The following is a 15,434-nucleotide window of genomic DNA, read 5'->3' as shown; positions in this document are numbered from 1 at the left end:
GAAAGTTTCCAGGATTTCTGCTGAGTGTGGCCAGCAGGAACATGGACAAAAAGTATTGTAGAAAAGATTTAACACTACTGACTGCAGCACCATATAAGGCAGAGGTCTCCAACCTTTTTGATTTGGCAGCCTGGAAAGGGAGGCAGGCACCGCTACATGTGCACATACAAATGGCCCGTGTGTGTGCGTGCAAAAATGAACCCCGTGTATGTGCACAGAAATGGGCCACACGCGAGCGCATCCACACATGCAAACAGCCACACATGAGCACATGCACACACACAAACGGCTGCACAGGGGCGAGTGCTGCAAATGGGGCAGCAAATAGCACTAGTGCCGCTGGGACACTCGGGCAGGGCAGTGCTAGTGCCGGTGGGACACTCGGGGGCAGGACAGCTCTATTGCCAGTAAGATGGTCAGGGTGGCGCTAGTGCCAGTGGGATACTCGGGGCAGCGCTCGTGCAAGTGTGGGTGGGTGGGCGAGTGCATGCGTGTGTGCGCTGGCCACCCCTTCATGTGGCCAAGCGGTCGCGGCCCACAGGTTTGGGACCCCTGATATAAGGCACTAATTTTAAGAATTTATGAACAGCCAACTATTTTAAATCTAACTCTATAGCTGGTTACTATATCTGATCATACCTGAACACATGAAGCTTAATACAGATAGGATGGAGGTGATGCTTTCTGGGAAATTCGGAGGCTTCAAATGCCATTGTTAGTATGGATTGCCCTATCTTGAGCATTGTGGCACTGTGAGTGCAGCATCTGTATCCACCTTTTTCCTGGCTATCCAATTAATGTATTTTTCTGGATTCACACAATGTATTACTTAGAATCTGGTTGCTGGTGTCATGCAAACAGGCAAGGGAAGGGCTTTCTGAAAGAGGTACCTTCCCTCGACTGTCATTTTGAAAGGCTAAAAATCCAGTATTTGCTTGATGCATCTTTTAGCATTGCGATGGTTGCATTATTTAAATGTTTCAGTATTTCTACATATACTTTCAGTCCTGGAAAAGTGGACAATAAATGTATTTAAGTTACCTCTCCCGTCCTGACATTTTTCCAAATTTTATCCATTCTACTCTTCTAATTATATTGGGATGAAGGCAAAATCAGTTCTCTTTCTAGTGGGTAAGGGTACAAAGTGACTGCCATGCATCTAAAATGTGGTTGTCTAGGTTGATGATGGCTCATGCTGATCTGTAGACGTGTCCAGTTTCAGTTCAAATTCTTGCTGAAAATGTCTGAAAAGTTGGGATAAGACTATTTCAAGAACCATTGTCCTATATGACAGGCCCCATTTATTTTTTAAAATTTCTGTTCTGAAATACAACTGTTGTTTCCAAGACAACTACTGCACCCAAGATGTGTGGTTTGCACTAGTAGTATGCCACCTTGGAAATTTGACTGAAGGGAAATATATTCCATTAATATGCATTCAAACAAAGAGCTATAATGTCAGTACATGTAGAGCTGAGAGGAAGGATAGTCTTAAGACTTAGCTGAACCACCACCTTCAACTGGTCACTTTAGATCTGTTGGACCTCAATTCCAACCACAGCCAATGAACAGGCTGGTATTGAGTGATGGGTAAGTTAGTAGTGCAACACATCTGGAGAACATGTTTGAGGAAGGTAAGAACGTAACTGGAGTCTCTCTTGGACGGAGAGACCATCCAGGTTGGAGAGGCTGGTCTGCTGGACAAGTGAGGACATAACAAAGCTTCCAAATCCTACTATTACAGTATAACATGCATCAAATTAATAAGCAGGAAATTAGAGAATGATAAAAAACCTATAGTGATTATGTATCACTTTCTTGTACTTTGATTTTTTTTGCACAATCCAGAAAATTCTAGACTAAGATGTCCAATAATGAGTTTTACTAGAATCACCTTCATTCCCATTTTAGCCGATTGAACACCTGTTTGCAAATAGTGTATTTTTTAATATTATCAGTTAAATGTTGCGATTTCACTGTGTGGAGTTTTTAAGCATATATTTAAAAAGTCAAAGCCTTGCGATTAGAAGCAAGTACTGTCAAGGTTCAACCAAACCTATGTAATATATTCACTACTCTTTGTGTGAACATATGTGCTGTAATTATGACCTTTGCAAAATTAGTATTTTCAGCTATATCATTTCTCTTTCCATCAGCCCCTACAAAATCCTATCCCTTTTGCTCAAGCTTTCTCAACAATCATCCAACACCAGCTCTCTGCTTTCTCATAAGTCATGCTGTTTCTACTGCATTTTTCTTTCACTATGCTTGAGTAGTTAACACTGATTTTAAGAAACCATTCTGCCCCTTTTTGCTTCCCGCCCCTCAAATCTATCACTTTGTCTTTTGTTGCACTAATATGTCTTGTGGTAATAGGGTTGTGGGTTGGAAACCAAATGCATAAATATTCTTAAGAGCAAATATATTATTCCACTTGTCTTGTACAAAATAAAAAGGGTCATATTTTAATATTTTAAAGCAGTCTAACCCTCCCCCAAATGACCAGTATGTGGTAGAAAAAATAGTGCATGCCCACTTATGAAGAACTGTGTTGCAAAGTAGCTGCAGTTTACAAATACAGAAGCTTAGTCAAACGTTGAAGGACCACAAGTCATTTTTAAGTATAGATGTTATGAATGTCACTGGGTGTCACCAATTTTGTCAGTATTTCTGTGCTTCTTGAAATATCCTGGGAAAAACAAAATAAAAATAATATTAGAGCAACTTTTGAAGGAATTTCACCATACAATCACTGGGGGAAATTTTACACCTACCTACAAAGTAAGCCATGTGCAAGTGAAGGATTTGGGAAATGCAGCACATAAAACTCTACAATTTGCTAATCAATTGTTCTTGTTTCATCCTTTTATAATTTACTAAATAACAACAGAAAAGGAAAACAAAATAACTGAACAGACAACTGAGCATTCTTAAATCTACTATAAACATCAATATTTTAATTGGGCATTCTTGTATATGTCTAGTCCAGTTTTTAAAACTTGCTAACTGGGGGATTTTTGGAGTTGAATGCCACACATCTTAGAGCAGACATGTCAAACACAAGGCCCGGGGGCCGGATCCGCCCCGTGAAGTGGTTTCATGTGGCCCGCGAAGCCATCCTGGAAACAGTGAGGGAACGGCCCCCACTGCCCTGGCTGGCCCTGGCCCAGAGACCCTCCTTCTGCCAGAGACCCTCAGATCTGTCCCACTCCTGCCCAGGCCCCCATAGGCACCCTTGATGCCAACGATGTAGAGCTGGCCACGCCCACCCAGTAGGCCATACGCACTCTAGCCACGCCCACCTAGTAGGCCACGCCCACCCTGGCCATACCCACCCGGCCTCCTGAGGGCAACCACAATGCTGATGTGGCCCTCGATGAAATTGAGTTTGACACCCCTGTCTTAGAGACTGAAAAAGACTGATCTAGGCAGATGTAACAAACTGAACTGTATTTCTGTCAAATAAGGATAGGCACAAGTGCAGCCAGGGTATGCTTATTAGTAGTCCAACCTCTCCAAAAATCAGAGTTCTCCCACAAAACGTTTTTTAAAATTATTTCCAAAGTTGGCAAAAATAACATCCCTGGGCACTTGTGTGAACATGTTAGCGCTCCCATGAATATAGGGAGAAGACAAGTAGGAAATAGAATTCTCTTTTTGTCATTGCTAGTTGAGGGTTAGCAACCTTATTCACTTGCTATGAGCATCTCAGAGAATCTAAGCTTACATGTTGATTTAATAAAGTGAAATTTAATCTAACAGCATTCCGTTAACTATAATACACTTAATTATTCTCACAGCAGATAGCAGCCTCTTAACCAATCTTGGTCAACCTCAGAAGAACTAACCTTGTTGGGCCTGGGGCAAACTGTCCAATGAAAGGATGGGTCACTATTTCAGCCTGTAACCCATTATCCTTCCACAGCTGAAAAAACCCAAGGATGACTTAGTGCTCTGCAATGGGTTTTCCCCCCCACAACCTGCCTCAGGATGCTGTGTGGACGCAATGGAGGATGGTCTGAGATGCACTGAGAAAGCGACCAAGAGCAACATTCTTCAGGCTGGAAATCTTATGGCTCCAACTGATTCTGCCATTTTCTCATGGGACCACACACTTTAGTCTGATCTCTGAACTTTTTATTCAGTCTCAATGCTCTAGCACGGTGGCCCCCAACCTTTCCAGCTCCACAGACTGGCATCGTGCAAGGGAGGGAAGGGATGGTTTCGCATGTGGAATCTAATCCCAGGCCTGCACAAATGGAGCTTCACACACTTGCTCGCTGCTTGTGTGGACTGGTTCCCAACAGGCCACAGACCAGAAGTTGGGGACCTCTACTCTAGCAGAATTCTGGCTTCTGTAGCCTTACCCTTTCTTTTTTTAAAAAAATAGGTAGGTCCACCATTGGATTGAAGAATGCAAATGTTTTGAAATTTATCAACATGTACCTGTTTAAATTCATGTAAATGAAAGTGTAATTGAAAGGACTTGGTGTTATTTATTAATCAATTTTATACAGCTGCCCATCTCACCAAAGGCAACTCTGACCAAAACACAATAATTCACCCATCTCCTTGCTCTTCAATGTAATAATTCAATCTTACCTCCACTAAACTTTTTAGAATTTTGGATGATAAGACAGGTTTGAAGGTTTCAATAGTTACTAAGTCCAGTTGGAGTATATCAGTGTAACATTGATAAAATATTGCAGGGATTTGCCACACTTGACAGTAACTGAGAACTAAATGGAAAAGAGAGCAAAATAATTAATACGTTCTTTGGATAACAGCGAACTACCAATTTATTAAGACTGTAGCAGTATCTTCTGTTTTACTCTAGGAAGGAAACCCAACTCAATGATTACGTTGATGCACAAATTGTTACTTTTAACTTGCAACACTCATATCTGATTTGTATCCTATGTTTTGAGGACCAAAGAAAGGATCGTGTCCTGTTGTTCTAATATATGGGATCTCATCCATTATCACTTTTAAGCTAGAGATGAAGCTGGTTAGGTCACAAAATTTTAGTGAGCTAAATCACTAATTTTTGACCAAGGTACCTCAAAGGAGTTAATTTACAGAATAAACCCAAAATCTAGGATCCATAACTCCCATGGAATTGAAATTTGGCAAATTTTATGACATAAAATTACCATAAAGCATTTTATGACATAATACAAAATGTCAAAACATTTCCTGTGGTCAGCTCCTGATATATGTGCTACCGTGTTTCCCTGAAAACAAGACCCGGTCTTTCTTTCTTTCTTTCTTTCTTTCTTTCTTTCTTTCTTTCTTTCTTTCTTTCTTTCTTTCTTTCTTTCTTTCTTTCTTTTCTTTCTTTCTTTCTTTGTTTCTTTCTTTGTTTCTCTCTTTCTTTCTTTCTTTTTCTCTTTCTTTCTTTCTCTTTCTTTCTTTCTTTCTGTCTGTCTCCGTCTGTCCATCCATAAATAGATAGATAGATAGATAGATAGATAGATAGATATAGATAGATAGATATATATTTTTTGCATCCAAAAGAGGCAGTAGGTCTTATTTTCGGGGGATGACATTTTTTCCTGACACCTGTCTCGCCTTGCCGGCACCAACAGTCCAGTCCAGCAGGAGCCCATGTGGCTGCCAGCCCACTTCTGTGGCTGCTTGCAGCTACTTGTGGCAGGAAGCTGGGTGCCGCCGCCACCGCGAGGCGAGGCAGGTAGGGGAGGCTGTGGAGCTGCCCCAAGTGCCCCATAGGTCCACAAAAGCACTTTTCGCCTGAATGGAGAAATGATGGAGAATGGAAGCTTCGTCTGCTTGGGGCGCTTGGATATCTCCCTGAATTTTTAGGAACCTTTCAGGTACATTAGAAGCTCTGCCATTGTTGAAGGCACTGAGGAATCTGATAAGCATGTATCTTTGAAACAATGATCCAAGGGGATCACAGGTAGTCTTGTAAGTAAAAGTAAATAAATAAATGAATACCTATCAGAATTAAAAGTCCAGTGATTCAGTAAGACTTGCTAGGTTAAGTTATAATACATTAATGTACAATTTGCATTTCTTGAAAAAAAAATGCTAGAAATTCTGTTAGCACAGGAAATACACAAGCAAAAATATGATAGGATTTGATGTTACCGTTAGCCATCAAATACCACTAAAATGTGTATGTGTGTGTACACACACACACACACACACACACACACACACAGAGTCATGGCCGAAATTGTTGGCACCCCAGAATTTGTTCCAGAAAATCAAGTATTTCTTACAGAAAAGTATTGCAAGAACACATGTTTTGATATACACAGGTTTATTCCCTTTGTGTGTATTGGAACACAACAAAAAAGGGAGGAAAAAAAGCAAATTGGACATAATGTCAAACAAAACTCCAAAAATGGGCCGGACAAAATTATTGGCACCCTTAACTTAATATTTGGTTGCACACCCTTTGGAAAAAATAACTGAAATCAGTCACTTCCTATAACCATCAATAAGCTTCTTACACCTCTCACCCAGAATTTTGGACCACTCTTCCTTTGCAAACTGCTCCAGGTCTCTCTTATTGGAAGGGCGCCTTTTCCCAACAGCAATTTTAAGATCTCTCCACAGGTGTTCAATGGGATTCAGATCTGGACTCATTGCTGGCCACTTCAGAACTCTCCAGCGCTTTCTTCCCATCCATTTCTGGGTGCTTTTTGACGTATGTTTGGGGTCATTGTCCTGCTGGAAGACCCAAGATCTCGGACGCAAACCCAGCTTTCTGACACTGGGCTCTACAGTGCGACCCAAAATCCTTTGGTAATCCTCAGATTTCATGATGTCTTGCACACATTCAAGGAACCCAGTGCCAGAGGCAGCAAAACAACCCCAAAACATCATTGAACCTCCACCATATTTCACTGTAGGTACTGTGTTCTTTTCTTTGTAGGCCTCATTTCGTTTTCAGTAAACAGTAGAATGATGTGCTTTACCAAAAAGCTCTATCTTGGTCTCATCTGTCCACAAGACGTTTTCCCAGAAGGATTTTGGCTTACTCCAAGTACATTTTGGCAAACTCTAATCTTGCTTTTTTATGTCTCTGTGTCAGCAGTGGGGTCCTCCTGGGTCTCCTGCCATAGTGTTTCATTTCATTTAAATGTCAACGGATAGTTCATGCTGACACTGATGCTCCCTGAGCCTGCAGGACAGCTTGCATTCTTTTGGAACTTGTTTGGGGCTGCTTATCCACCATCCGGACTATCCTGCGTTGCAACCTTTCATCAATTTTTCTCTTCCGTCCACAACCAGGGAGATTAGCTACAGTGCCATGGGTTGCAAACTTCTTGATAATGTTGCGCACTGTGGACAAAGGCAAATCTAGATCTCTGGAGATGGACTTGTAACCTTGAGATTGTTGATATTTATCCACAATTTTGGTTCTCAAGTCCTCAGACAGTTCTCTTCTCCTCTTTCTGTTGTCCATGCTTAGTGTGGCACACACAGACACACAATGCAAAGACTAAGTGAACTTCTCTCCTTTTTATCTGCTTTCAGGTGTGATTTTTATATTGCCCACACCTGTTACTTGCCCCAGGTGAGTTTAAAGGAGCATCACATGCTTGAACCAATCTTGTTTATCCACAATTTTGAAAGGGTGCCAATAATTTTGTCCAGCCCATTTTTGGAGTTTTGTTTGACATTATGTCCAATTTGCTTTTTTCCCTCCCTTTTTTGTTGTGTTCCAATACACACAAAGGGAATAAACCTGTGTATAGCAAAACATGTGGTCCTGCAATACTTTTCTGTGAGAAATACTTGATTTTCTGGAAAAAATTCTGGGGTGCCAACAATTTCGGCCATGACTGTGTATGTGTGTGTGTGTGTGTGTGTGTGTATAAAATATATAATGTTCGTAAATATTTTGTGAAATACCTGCTGCCGGGAGATCCCGTACAATATTTGGCTGTTCTAGAAGAGAGCAATAAACTTTGTCTTTAAACTCTCTTGTTTTCAATGCTTTCAGGAAAGGTGAAGGGAGAGTTAGAGTGGATTCAATAGTTTTATAATCTGTTACAGGACATGCTGAAAGAACCAGTACTTGCAAATCAATCTTCTTTAGGCATCCAAAAACCTAAAAGGAAGATAAAATAGCAATAGCACCTAGACTTATATACTGCTTCATAGAGCTTTACAGAGTCAGCATATTGCCCCCTACGATCTGGGTCCTCATTTTACTGAATGGAAGGCTGAGTCAAACTTGAGCAGGTCAGGATCGAACTACTGACAGTGGGCAGACTTACCTTGCAATGCTGCACTTTAACCCCTGTGCCACCATGGCTCACTAACATTGCTGAACCCAAGAGATGAGCTAGATCACACCCATTCTTGGCAGCCCAAGATACTGGGGGCTGCTAATGATTCTGCCCCTGCCCCTAATGATTTCAATCTGATTTTTAATGTGATGAAGCGGGGTTGTGTGTGTTTGATTCTAATGTAAAAAAGGGGCTATGCAGCACACACACAACTGCACAGGCAATACCTTTCTGCAACTCTAATTTAAACCAAACATGACTATTCCCAGGATCCCTGAATAGCTGTGGAGCCTTACAATGCCAGGAAGAGAGGCAGCTGCAGGGATCTTTTTGTTTTCAAATCTGAATCACTATACAAACCCAAAATAATCCCTCTTTCTTTTAGGTAAGGTTAAATGAAGCCACTCCTAGATAAATGCAGCCTTAGATTCACGACCTGCTTTATCCAAAACATAATCAAGCATGCCTACAGAAAGGGAAGGGACCTGGTGCTTTGACCCTGGCCTTGACTGTCCTATTTCTCCCTTTTTACCTTTTCAAGCCACTGAAACTGTTGGTCTTCAGCCACGTGACAATTGCACTGGCACAGTAAAATCTGAAAAGGAATGAGAAATACATAAATTATAGCGAAAGAGACACAAATGCCTAATGCAACCAATTGACCCTCACCCCACCCCCCTGGATCACTACAAGCTGCAATCTTCTGGGTATTTCCTTGGAAGTAAAATCTCATGCAATATAGGAGAACCTACTTCTAAGTGAATATATATGTGCTTGCACTGAACAATTATACAGGGAGTCCTTAACTTATGACCACAGGTGAGCCCAACATTTCCACAGCTAAGCAAGACAGTTGTGAATTTTGTCCCATTTTATGATCTTTCTTGCCAGTTATTAAGTGAAGCACTGCAGTTGTTAGGTTACTAACACAGCTGTTTGACTTTGCTTGTCAAAAAGTTGCAAAAGGTGATCACATGACGCCGGGACACTGCAACCATCGTAAATACGTGCCAGTTGCCAAGCATCCAAATTTTGATCATGTGACAACAGAGAGGCTGTAACAGTCGGCAAGGGTAAAAAAATGGTCAGAAGTCTTTTTTTCCAGTGCCACTGTAACTTCTAACATTCATTAAATGAATGGCTGTAAGTTGAGGACTACCTGTACTGAATTTGGACAAATATTCCAACTGGCACATCCTTAATCGTTATTGCATGATTCTTCTTCACTGGCACATGAGATAATTGGAAGAGACTATATAACTCAAGTACCAAACAGCACCTGAAGTTAGCGTGGAGAGCAACTATTTATGTTCACCTAAAGAATTCTCAGTTAGAAATTCCTGCTTAAGTGGGCAGTACCTAAAAAGACTCAACTCTCAAGTTGCCATCAATATAAATGTGTAGGAGAGCATTAATGTTTAGTTAGTGGTGTTCTAATTTTAAACAACCCTGCTTTGTTTTTTAAAAATGAAAAGGCAGAAGTATCCATGAATAACTACACTAATTGTACATAAACATTTGTGTGACACAGAAGATAAAAGCAAAGAATGACTATTAGCTTGAAGTCTCAGCAGGTGAAAAGCCTGTTTCAGTTTGAAAGCTCAGTAGGGTCATATCTGGTTAGTATTTGAAGGGGTGACTATAATGGAAACCCAGGGCTGAAGGCCAGTCTGTGAAATAATAATAATAATAATAATAATAATAATAATAATAATAATAATAATAATAATAACAACAACAACAACAACAACAACAATAATAACAACAACCCCCTTCCAGATTGTTGTCAAAAAAATCTGCACAGTCGTGTTGAGAAATCACCAGGAATTGAATGTGACTTGCTTTAACTTTTTAAAAATAATTTTGAAAGTTTTGATTGAACATCTCTGCCTCCAAATGATAAGATACTACAGTACTTACTGTGGGATCTGAAACTGACCGATAAAAACAACAGTATGAATCTTTTGGAAGAAGATTGGTTACTTTTGATGTTCTGCACCACTCATTCCATAACTGGGCAGAGCCAACCAGCTCCCAGCTTCCAGAATTCAAAATAAATGAAGACAAGAATGCTGTGGACCAAATGAGATTTATTAGATAAATCACTAGACTGTTCTGAATCTATATTAGCAATCATAATTAGCAAGACTAAGCATTGCATTTCAATTTATACAGAGACCATGATCAACAAATTATTTCGGTTGATAGAAATGAACCAAGAAGACTTCCACAAGCTACTTCAGTGCTGAAAGAAAGAATGGCCATCTTCTGCTTCTCACCTACTGCATTGCCTCCAACACCCAAGATAAACTTTGAACAAGGAAACTTTTCTTCTGCCGATATGTCTGAGGTATTCCAGGTGATACAAACATCTCTAAGTATCAGAAAAAGAACATGATTAAAAAGACCTGAACAAAATGTTACAGAAAAAAACTTGAGTTACATCAGAGAAAAGCAATTTGTTGTGTGGAATCTTTGGTGCTCTCTAAGCTTAGTTGTTTCCTTACAGACATTTCTATAGTTGAAGATGTTATCTAATTTGGTAATGAAACATCTGCAGTAAACAACCAAACTGCTACCTTCTAGTAGTAGCAATTGGTACATCACACAATCACAATGAATACAAAGAAAACCTCTAAGCTTCCATAACAGTAAAGGTAAAGGTTCCCCCACACATGCGTGCTAGTCATTTCCGACTCTAGGGGCCGGTGCTCATCTCCGTTTCAAAGCCAAAGAGCCAGCGCTTGTCCGAGGATGACTCATGTGGCCAGCATAACTAGACGCCAAAGGCGCACGGAACACTGTTACCTTCCCACCGTAGTGATCCTTATTTTTCTACTTGCATTTTTACGTGCTTTCGAACTGCTAGGTTGGCAGAAGCTGGGATGAGTCACAGGCACTCACTCTGCTATGCGGCATTCGGGATTCAACCCGCCAAACTGCCGACCATCTGATCGACAAGCTCAGCGTCCTAACCCACTGAGCCACCACGTCCCTTCCATAACAGTACCACTGACTAAAAATGCTTTCACTCTCCACTCATTGATACAATGAGCAGCTTTTAGGCTGCTTTCCCAAGAAACTATTCCTGCACCACTTCCCCAAGGAAATCAAAAGTACTAACCACTGAAAACAACACGGCTGCATTCACATGAGACAATGAATGCAGACTAGGTAACTAACTACAGCTAAGTTTAATGTGTTGCATGAATCCAGAATGTATAGTTAATAGTTCAGTATGTTGTAAAAGTGAAGAAAGCTGGATTAAAAATAAACTACAATAAAGAAATAAGTATTTAATGAAAACACAGCCTACATGCAGTTCTTTGAAGCCCCAGTTTTTTTGGTTTGTTAGGGTTTCGGTTGTGGGGTTTTTGTTTGTGTCTTTTCTGCTACACAATGTGGTTATTATAGTAGTAACTAAGTTTGAAAAACAGCTACAGAAGACCTGACAGGAAAGGAAACAGAAACAAGAGAAAGGAAAAATCTCTTACATGCTGTTTCTCTACTGCAAATCACTCCACCTAATAAAGCAGCTTTTATTTCTGTCAGAGAGGGCACATTTCTAGAGGAGATTTTTTGTGTGCTTAATTTGTAATATTGAAATAAGAGGATCTTTTTTAAAACAACACAAAGCAATGCTGACATTTCTCTCACACACGTCTAATGATCACAAGTGCATGGAAGAATCAAGCTCAGGTTCAGTCCCATCTTAATTAAATCAGGCCAGACACTAAGGACATCCAGGAAAGATCGGTTTTTCTTTGCCCCAAAGAGGACTAACGTAAGTAAGGTAAAGGTAAAGGTTCCCCCGCACATGCGTGCTAGTCGTTTCCAACTCTAGGGGCCGGTGCTCATCTCCGTTTCAAAGCCGAAGAGCCAGCGCTTGTCTGAGGACGTCCCCGTGGTCATGTGGCCGGCATGACTAGATGCCAAAGGCGCATGGAACGCTGTTACCTTCCCACCGTAGTGGTCCCTATTTTTCTACTTGCATTTTTACGTGCTTTCGAACTGCTAGGTTGGCAGAAGCTGGGACAAGTAACAGGCGCTCACTCTGCTACGCGGCACTCGGGATTCGACCTGCCAAACTGCCGACCTTCTGATCGACAAGCTCAGCGTCCTAACCCACTGAGCCACTGCGTCCCTTAATGTAAGTATAGTGCCAAAAGTCTATTTCACTGCTCACTACATCATATATTCATGTGTTATATTATGAAGTTTATAACTCATATTTATTGTACTAATCAAATATACTAGAAACTTAATTTGTTTTGAGAGGTACTTCAGCCAAGTTTGCACTACAAATTATTATTGCTACATTCACATCCTATGCTAAGGTTGGTGAATAGTAATGCTGGCTGGTTTTTTTTTTTTTTTTTTTGAAGCTTAGCATATTGCACAAGCTCCGTTTGTCCAACTCCTGATTTATCACATTGTACAATCTCCACCCAGCAAGTTAACAGACTGAAGCAGTGCTTCTTAAATCTTTTACTCTCAGGTCCCCTTCCCATTTTTAAAAATTATGGGGGACCCCAAAAGAACTCTCGTTTGTATGGGTTATATTGGATGTGCACCGTATTAAAAAATTAAAACCAACGCATTCGCTGATGCCACAGCTTCCCATGATCATTCGACGGAATTTTAGCGTTGTATAAATTATTGTATTAGTTGAATATTTCATTTACCGACGTAGGGCGGCAAATTAGTTTGGTCTCGCGGACCCCTGAAAGGGTCTTGGGGGAACCCCACTTTAAGAAACGCGGGTACAAAATCAACTACCAATGATTCCAGATCCACGTGCGCTGTGCACCCCTTTCGGCTACAGTGGGCGTTTTGGGGGAGCAGCACCCCTTCCCTCCGCGCCAACTTTTAAAGAAAAAAATGCCACATTCTGTACGTGCTGAGAAGCGAAGGGTTCCCCCCCTCTCCCCAAATCTTTTCTCGCTAGCGGATCTCTCCTGCTCGCGACCTTTTCTTCTCCAGCGCCAGCCGAATCTCACGATCCTCCTGACTCTCTTCGCGCTCTTCTGCAAGCTCTTCTTCGTCATCCAAGCCGGCGCGGGACAAGGGTGTGACCACCTCCCCAAAAAACGTAGCCATCTCCGGTACAAGCGAGCCGACCCGCCGCTGGAGTAGCCGCTGGAGAGTTGCCGAAAAGCGCGTCTCCTTCCGGGTTAAGCCAAGCGGCTGGATCTGCGAGGATCGTCGCCTGGAGCTCAGCGAGCATGCTCGCCTTCCGTTCGGGTGATCGCTTTTAGTTTGTGGCAGCTCCGGCTCTTGCAGCGCCCTCCGGTGGCACAGGGCCGGATTGTCCACGTTTATATCACGTCTCTTTTTATTTTTTTTAATTCCATTTATATCCCGCCCTTCTCCGAAGACTCAGGGCGGCTTACAAGCTTAGCAGTAGCCTTCATTCTATGTATATGCCTGCTTATTAGGGCTTTCATACACCCCCCAAGCGGCATCATTACAAAGTCAGCTTAATTGCCCCCAACAATCTGGGTCCTCATTTTACCTACCTCGGAAGGATGGAAGGCTGAGTCAACCTTGAGCCTGGTGGGATGCGAACCTGCACTAATTGCAGGCAGCTGGTGTTACTTAAGGAGGCATTAGCCCACTGCTCCACCAAGGCTCTTTTTTGTTTCTTGGTCTTTAAATGCCTTGCAATTCTGGGTAGTTGAGTGGGTGTGAGTGTAAAGCTGGGGAAGGGAACGATCTCTCGACGGCTTACACAGGGGAGGCTGATTCGGTCTGGAAGGGCTTTGGAATAAACTGGGGTGGTGTTTGGAAAGGCCGTTTTCATAACCTTCAGGGGCAGATAAAAGCTTATCCTCAGATCTGACTAGGAAATAACAACAACAACAACAACAACAACTGGGCATTGTGTAAAAAATACGACTTGCCTGTGTCCAAAAAGTCGTGGGAACATAGGGTGGAAAAAGTTGTTGGGAATGAGAGGGTGAAGAGCTTGTGGGACTTCCGAATACAGACCCATCGCCATTTGTCACACAACATGCCAGATATTGCAGTTGTAGAGAAGTAAAGCATACAGCTGATTGATGTCGCTGTATCAGGAGATGCCAGAGTAGAAGACAAAGAAATGGAAAAATTACAAAATATTGCGACCTGGCCATTGAAACTGTGCGATTATGGATGAAATGTGTAACAGTGATACCCATTGTCATCGGGGCACTGGGAACTATGTCCAAAAACTTTGCAAGACATGTCAAGAAACTGCAGCTTTCTGCAATAACTCCAGCAATGCTACAAAAAACTGTGCTACTCGGAACATCTTACATTTTAAGGAGGTATCTGGTTGATACCTAGGATGCTGGCAGCAACCCATGTCAACCATCAGGGCCAATTTGAATGTTCGGTTGACTGAGTTTCATGTTTAATGAATAATAATAATAACAACAACAACAAAACAGTAACAACAATATTAATATAATGACAATGAATCATGCCCTTCATCCACATAGTGACATTCCCAGAGACTACCTACCAAGACAAATAGATGGGTGTGGAATGTTGCAAGTACATCAGATGGTTGAAGAAGAAAAAATGGCTTTGGAAGAATATCTGAAGGACAATGATGAAGATACACTGAAGTTAGTATATCAGAAATGGGGGGGTGAAAGCCCTAATAAGCAGGCATTTACATAGAATGAAGGCTCCTGCTAAGCTTGTAAGCCGCCCTGAGTCTTCGGAGAAGGGCGGGATATAAATGGAATTAAAATTAAAATAAAAAATTACTGACTTACTGAAGAGACCAAACTGGCCTACAAGAAAGACCAAATGAAGAACAGAATGGAGGCATGGGTAGACAAAGTACTACATGGCCAGTACATTTTAAAAAATAGCTGAGAAAGCAGATAATATCAAGATCTGGCAATGGCTAAGAGCAGGAAAGTTGAAGAGAGACCGAAGGACTAATTCTAGCTGCACGAGACCAAGACTTAAGGACAAATACATATAAAGCCAGAATTGAGTAGACAGCAGCAGACAGTAAGTGCCGCCTATGCAAAGAAGCTAAAGAAACAGTGGACAACCTGCTAAGCTGCTGCAAGAACATTGCGCAGACTGACTACAAGCAGCGGCATGACAAAGTAGCAACAATGGTGCATTGGAAGATCTGCAAGAAATACCATTTGCCTGCAAGCAAGA

The 15,434-nt window shown here is 41.6% G+C and overlaps 1 protein-coding gene across 1 annotated transcript; it reads right to left on the bottom strand.

The window, feature by feature from the left end:
- Positions 1 to 1,399: 1,399 nt before the first annotated feature.
- Positions 1,400 to 13,441, bottom strand: PSMG1 (proteasome assembly chaperone 1). The gene is made up of 7 exons (XM_083379481.1): positions 13,237 to 13,441; positions 10,547 to 10,641; positions 10,188 to 10,339; positions 8,800 to 8,862; positions 7,888 to 8,086; positions 4,603 to 4,739; positions 1,400 to 2,689 (listed from the first exon to the last, which is right to left on the bottom strand). Exons 1-7 carry the CDS (start codon positions 13,365 to 13,367, stop codon positions 2,618 to 2,620), a joined length of 849 nt encoding a protein of 282 aa, XP_083235607.1. The 5' UTR covers positions 13,368 to 13,441; the 3' UTR covers positions 1,400 to 2,617.
- Positions 13,442 to 15,434: the final 1,993 nt, after the last annotated feature.

The sequence above is a fragment of the Vipera ursinii genome, assembly GCF_947247035.1.
Source record: "Vipera ursinii genome assembly, chromosome: 1".
Lineage (NCBI taxonomy): Eukaryota > Metazoa > Chordata > Lepidosauria > Squamata > Viperidae > Vipera > Vipera ursinii.
The sequence above is the reverse complement of the archived record's forward strand: the minus strand, read 5'-3'. Positions and strand labels throughout refer to the sequence as shown.

Bases quoted from the DNA above. Each gene is read 5' to 3' on its own strand.
- PSMG1 (XM_083379481.1), bottom strand. From the start codon at position 13,367: ATGGCTACGTTTTTTGGGGAGGTGGTCACACCCTTGTCCCGCGCCGGC. The intron at 10,642-13,236 runs GTCGCGAGCAGG...TCTGATACTTAG, and splicing joins CTGGCGCTGGAGAAGAAAAG to AGATGTTTGTATCACCTGGA. The intron at 2,690-4,602 runs GTAAGATTGAAT...TGTTTTTCCCAG, and splicing joins TTCTAAAAAGTTTAGTGGAG to GATATTTCAAGAAGCACAGA.